This window comes from Triticum aestivum, chromosome 4B (assembly GCF_018294505.1).
Source record: "Triticum aestivum cultivar Chinese Spring chromosome 4B, IWGSC CS RefSeq v2.1, whole genome shotgun sequence".
In the NCBI taxonomy this organism is placed as follows: Eukaryota; Viridiplantae; Streptophyta; class Magnoliopsida; order Poales; family Poaceae; genus Triticum; species Triticum aestivum.
Genome location: NC_057804.1, coordinates 436125566 through 436132181, shown reverse-complemented (window position 1 = coordinate 436132181; position 6616 = coordinate 436125566). Strand labels below are relative to the sequence as shown.

The 6616-nt window shown below is 44.1% G+C and overlaps 1 protein-coding gene across 1 annotated transcript; it reads left to right on the top strand.

Moving 5' to 3' along the window:
• The first annotated feature begins 206 nt into the window (after positions 1-206).
• Positions 207-3292, top strand: LOC123092576 (trifunctional UDP-glucose 4,6-dehydratase/UDP-4-keto-6-deoxy-D-glucose 3,5-epimerase/UDP-4-keto-L-rhamnose-reductase RHM1). The gene is made up of 3 exons (XM_044514376.1): positions 207-463; positions 943-2523; positions 2614-3292. Exons 2-3 carry the CDS (start codon positions 949-951, stop codon positions 3064-3066), a joined length of 2028 nt encoding a protein of 675 aa, XP_044370311.1. The 5' UTR covers positions 207-463; positions 943-948; the 3' UTR covers positions 3067-3292.
• Positions 3293-6616: the final 3324 nt, after the last annotated feature.

Genomic DNA, 6616 nt, shown 5'->3' with positions numbered 1-6616 from the left:
CGCCTTCGACGCGCTTCAGTGCTTGCAGTCGTCGCTGGGTGGTCTATAAATTTGGATGTAATTTTTATTGTTTTCAATGTTCGTTGTACTAATATGATTTAAGATGAATGGATTGAAAGTTTTTTTTTAAGTCACCATGGTAGCCTGGTCGCAGGACAAGTCTCGTCTGGAAGAGCGTGTGCTACTGCTGTGCTGGACCAGAACGAAAACGAGGATGGGACGCGCGGACCACGCGGCGAAACGGTCAGGATCCTCCCTCCGCCCCACTCCCTTTTAAGCCCCCCATCCGCCCGTACTCGTCGGCGCCGTGCAGTTGAGTGCTCGCTGCTCCCTCCTCCCCCTCCGCGAAGATTCTCCTTCGACCCCTCCCGATCTCCAAGGCGGCGTCGCCGTCGCCGTCGCCGCGCGCCAGATCTCCTCCACGCGCTCGCGGTGCGCCCTCGCCGCCTGCGCGATCTACCCGGTGAGTCCCCTTCCCCGCTGGCTGCTCCTAGATCCGTGTCCTCGCCTGGAATTCCGGTGGGGTTTCAGTTGCCGAGTGTACCATTCCCGCGCGTGTTGTTCGCCGCGGCGAAGAATTCGGTTGTGGTTTCACGTTGCGTGTATTGGTTTGTCACTGCTGGACCTGGGGATCGCGATGATGGCCGCCTGGTGAAAATTGCATTTGTCAGGATATTCTAGTGCGGTGGATGTTCTTCTATGCCTGCTGATGGCTATGGTGTCAGTTTAGTCGGTTCTCTACTGTGTTACTACTACTGCATAGCCTGCTGATGGCTGTGGAGTTAATAATGTTTCCTCTATTCTTCCTTCATAGTTGGAGTATATCTGCTTTTAGTTTTAGTAGGAGTTGCCTTGTTTGCCCAGTAACTTCGATGATAAGTTTGTAAGAATAATTACTGCTGGATACATTAATAACACTAGCAAGTTTGGATATTATTGCAGGCCAAGATGGCGACCTATGAGCCCAAGAACATCCTCATAACTGGTGCTGCGGGTTTCATTGCATCTCATGTGGCGAACCGTCTAATTAGGAGCTATCCTCACTACAAGATTGTCGTCCTCGACAAGATTGACTACTGCTCCAACCTGAAAAATCTCAACCCCTCCCGGCCATCGCCAAATTTCAAGTTTGTCAAGGGCGACATCGCAAGTGCTGATCTGGTGAACTATCTTCTCATCACTGAGTCGATTGACACCATCATGCACTTTGCTGCCCAGACTCATGTGGATAATTCGTTCGGCAATTCCTTTGAGTTTACAAAGAACAACATATATGGCACCCATGTTCTCCTTGAGGCGTGCAAGGTTACTGGCCAGATCAGAAGATTTATCCACGTCAGTACTGATGAGGTGTATGGAGAAACTGATGAGGATGCTGTGGTTGGTAACCATGAGGCCTCACAGTTGCTTCCGACAAATCCATATTCAGCTACCAAAGCTGGGGCTGAAATGCTTGTGATGGCTTATGGGAGGTCTTATGGTCTTCCTGTGATTACAACCCGAGGCAACAATGTGTATGGACCAAATCAGTTCCCTGAGAAGCTCATCCCAAAATTTATCCTTTTGGCCATGAAAGGCTTGCCCCTTCCAATTCATGGTGATGGCTCTAATGTCAGGAGCTACCTGTACTGTGAGGATGTTGCTGAAGCTTTTGAGGTAGTTCTTCACAAAGGAGAGGTTGGACATGTGTATAATATTGGTACTGTGAAGGAGAGGAGGGTAATTGATGTGGCCAGTGACATATGCAAGCTATTTGGCTTGGACACCGAAAAGGTCATCAGGTTTGTCGAGAACAGGCCCTTCAATGACCAGAGGTACTTCCTGGATGATCAGAAACTGAAGAAGTTAGGATGGGCAGAGCGCACGACATGGGAAGAGGGTTTGAAGAAAACAATTGAATGGTACACCAGCAATCCTGATTACTGGGGAGATGTTGCCGGTGCATTGCTCCCTCATCCAAGGATGTTGATGACGCCTGGAGTTGAAAGGCATAACTGGACTGAGGAAATCAAATCTCTTGCTTCTTCTCCAGCTGAAGCCAAGGAATGCAGTACAGTACCTGCTGCAGCCACATCCAAGAGTACCAGCAGTGTCCCTCAAAAGGCCACCTACAAGTTCTTAATATATGGCAAGACTGGATGGATTGGTGGCCTACTTGGGAAGATATGTGAGAAGCAAGGCATACCTTATGAATATGGTAAAGGGCGCCTGCAAGAGCGCTCTCAGCTCTTGCAGGACATTAGAAATGTGAAGCCGACTCATGTTTTCAATGCTGCTGGTGTCACTGGAAGGCCAAATGTTGACTGGTGTGAGACCCACAAACAGGACACTATCCGCACCAATGTTGTAGGCACCTTGAATCTTGCTGATGTTTGTCGTGAGCAGGGGTTGCTCATGATTAATTATGCTACAGGTTGCATATTTGAGTATAATGCTGAACACCCTGAAGGGTCTGGAATTGGTTTTAAAGAGGAGGACACGCCCAACTTTGTAGGTTCATTTTATTCCAAAACCAAAGCCATGGTAAGTTCAAATATTTTGTTTATGATGTGTAACACATATCCTTTTGCTTCTCATGGAAACAAACTCATTTGTTCGTACATACAAATGCAGGTGGAAGAGTTATTGAAGGACTATGATAATGTCTGTACTCTTAGAGTCAGGATGCCCATATCATCAGACCTGAGCAATCCTCGTAACTTCATCACAAAAATAGCCCGCTATGACAAGGTGGTGAACATTCCGAACAGTATGACAATTTTGGATGAATTGTTGCCTATCTCTGTTGAGATGGCGAAGCGGGATTGTAGGGGCATATGGAATTTCACCAACCCAGGGGTTGTCAGTCACAACGAGATTCTGGAGATGTACAAGGAATACATAAACCCGGACTTCAAGTGGACCAACTTCACGCTCGAAGAGCAGGCCAAGGTTATAGTTGCACCAAGAAGCAACAACGAAATGGACGCGTCAAAGCTGAAGTCCGAGTTCCCTGAGCTACTGTCCATTAAGGAATCTTTGATCAGGAATGTCTTTGAGCCAAACAGGAAGGTGTCTACTAATTGAGGATTCATGTGACACAGGTCTGCTATAAGCTATTTCTAATTAGCTAATATATTGCACGGTGGCAGCTGTGGTCAATTTTATTGTGGTATAGCATGCATACATATTTACCATTTTTTGTTACGCGTTATGTTTCACTTGAGTATTATCAGATGTTCTATGTAGTGGTGGATATGTTTGCTGGCCTGGTTATCTATGAGAACAGATCTTAAAATCTTGTTTCTATTTATCAGGTGCCTTTCATGTGCATGATGCTGCGCTTGTGCATCCTGTTTACGTGTTGTTTTTCTTGGTTTTCATATCTGAAGTTTGTATTGGCAGACAAGACTTTTATGTGTAGTTTTGTTGGTTCATATTTGAAGTTCGCATCAGTTTCCAAAAACATGTGCATTCAGAAGCCCAGAGGGTTTGTCGGTTGATGCACCCTGATCAACTGTAAGCTCCTGTCGGCTGTCAACGTGACGTTTGAGTATCACACGCTGAAATATTTGCTTGCAATAGATTAGTTTTCGGTGCAGGTTGCCGGCGTTGCCAGAGCTTGTCTTGTCTTAGCTCCACAAACATAATGATCGTACTGACTGTTTCCAGAGTTCAAGGTTTCCATAGATCTGTTCCTGTTTTGTGTAATCATCTTGATCTCTGGCTTTCCCTTTCTGCGATTGAAACCTCTCGTTCGGTTGGATACCATCGATTCGAAGCGCGTATAGACGAGTGGGCTATGTTTGGTAGCTGGGGGAGATTTCCCCGGGTTCCAAAGCATGAGTGCGATTTTTCTTCGCACATGCGAATCCACGGAGGAATTTCTCATACACCATTTGGCACTTCGGAGACTAGGCTGGGCTCCATGGCTGTCGTATACAAATGGAAAGAGAACTACTCCCTCCGTTCCTAAATATAAGTCTTTATAGAGATTCCACTATAAACTACATACGAATGTATATAGATGCATTTTAAGTGTGGATTCATTCATTTTGTTCCGTATATAGTCCATCCAATGAAATCTCTACAAAGACTTATATTTAGGAACGGAGGGAGTAGATAGAAAACGAGACAACCTTCAACAGTCGGCGCAGATTCACCAGGCAATTGTGGAAGCATACTTCGGCTTCACCAAGCTAATCTTTTTTGGACGCGGCTAGCCAGCACCGCGGCGCCTGTTCGCTGTTCCGAGCGCACTCTTCTCATACGCGCACTCTCCTCATACGCGCGCATAAATATCCCATCTGCATTTATTAGGGGGTCAAAAACTTAAAAAACTTGTAACTTTTGATTAGAATGTCAAAATTCAAATAAATATCCCACCTGCATTTATTAGGGGGTCAAAAACTTAAAAAACTTGTAACTTTTGATTAGAATGTCAAAATTCAAATCCGTTTTCATCGTTAGGTTTCTCTCGACGAGTTCTTCAAAAGTAGATCCCATAAGAGTAGGTCTCGACAAATTTTTTTTGAGCAACTTTGTGTCCTACATAGGCAACTTCAATTCTATAGGAAAGCAATTCCTTTTTACCCCTATTATGACTACCTATCAACGGAAGATCCTTCTAAGGTAGTTACCATAACTACCAATTGACTAGTTTCACCTCTAAGTTGCCTACCGTAAGCACATCCAATCATCTCAAATATCGGGATCAGCCTCTCTAGACGCTTTTCGCCATCGAATGACGGTCACCTAATTTGTTTGAACAAGCTCGCACGTCCGAAATCCTCCAAACCGAACTACGAGGGGGTGTTCTCAAGGCCCCTCAGCGTCCATTGCTCCCTCCGACATCAAGTTGGATCTTATCTCCTCAGACAACAAGAGGAGCAGAATCCACAAAGTAGTTTCGATCGTACCAAGGGATCCCACCCAGAGGAGATAAATTATTGACGTATCTCTATGACACAAACTTGAAAGGTATCTAAAACCTTTACGTATTAACCAAATTATGATCTTGGTAGTATTTCTGTTCATGAGGATTGGGCAACTGGATACATGGTTTTAGAAAACTGTATTGTTGATTGTGGGCAACTGGATACATGGTTTTAGACAATTATATGGTTGATTGTGGGCAACTGGATACATGGTTTTAGGCAACAGTATCATTGATTGTAGGCAACTATGACACTTGAAAAAAGGAATAAAGAACATACACATGTTCATTTTTGAAGGGGGTGACAGATAAACTTAATCCCCTAAAAACACTTTGTTGTTTTACTTACTAGCAAGATGCCCATGCGTTGCACGGAACATCAAGATGCATTTGTATGAATAGTTTATCTTGTGGGAGAAAAGGATGAAGGAGGGAAGGCCTTATTTGCAAATGTTGAGTGGGTGTGGATATCTTTTTGCAAAATTGTCATTGTTTCCATCCTATCCGTCAAATATAAATCGGCCGGCTTATATTGCAGGATGGCAGACACACCATCATCACCAACTCTGTTTTTTATAAGAGTAGAGATGACCCCACGACCAGCTCACACCGCTCCCCCTCTATGATCATTTCGTCAAGTATTTACGATCATACCAAGGGATCCCACCCCGAGGAGATGAAATTCTTGATGCATCTCTATGACACAATCTTAATTGAAAGGTATCTAAAATCTTTACATATTAGCCAAATTATGGACTTGGTAATGTTTCTGTTCATGAAGATTGGGCAACTGGATACATGGTTCTAGGCAATTGTATAGGTGATGGTGGGCAACCATGACACCTAAAAAAGTGATAACGAACACACACATGTTTGTTTTTTAGGGGTTACCAGATAAACTTAATCCCGTAAAAAAAACTTCATGGTTTCAGTTATGTCCTCATGACCAGCTCCACCCGGCCACCCTCGACAAGTGTTTACGATCATACCATTGTGACACAAACTTAATTGAAAGGTATCTAAAACCTTCAGATATTGGGCAAATCATGGTCTTGGTAATGTTTCTGTTCATGACGATTGGGAAACAGAATACATGGTTTTAGGCAACTATATGTTTAATTGTGGACAACTATGTTATCTTTCATGTAGTGTGCATAAGAAAGGTATCAAAGTATCTTTTTATGTGTGTTCTGATTGCTTTTGTTGTGTGATAGTTTTTTTGAAATCCAACCATGATTTATGTGGTCGTCAAGGTCGCCTGCTGCCTCCCTCCAATGACGAATCACAGTGGGGCGCGAGTGAATCCCCTCCCCCTTTCTCCCTTCGTCTCTTCAACGGTAACCGGTAGAAAAATGGCGTGGGGTGGGGGCGGCTCTTCCACGAACTATAGTGGTTATCTCTTTTTTGGTTTTTTGAAGGGGCCTTACCATACCTTCAGTCGCCACACCAGACAGAAAAACACATGCGCGTCATTTGTGCCAAATCAAATGGCTTGGGAGGGTGCGTTCGACGTCTCCAAATACTGTAGCTGCACTAATAAGGATTTGAGGACAAATTATATGTGAATTTAGTGAACATGATAGTCATGACTCATGAGAGGCAGCTTATAATGACTTATCGTTGATAGTCAATCATAGTAAGCTAATTAAGAAGAAGTTGCTTTCCGATAGCATTCAAGTTGTCTCTTTAACACCCAAAGTT

Coding starts and splice junctions, on each gene's coding strand:
- LOC123092576 (XM_044514376.1), top strand. CDS start 949: ATGGCGACCTATGAGCCCAAGAACATCCTCATAACTGGTGCTGCGGGT. Junction 2,524..2,613: donor ATTCCAAAACCAAAGCCATG/GTAAGTTCAAAT, acceptor ATACAAATGCAG/GTGGAAGAGTTATTGAAGGA.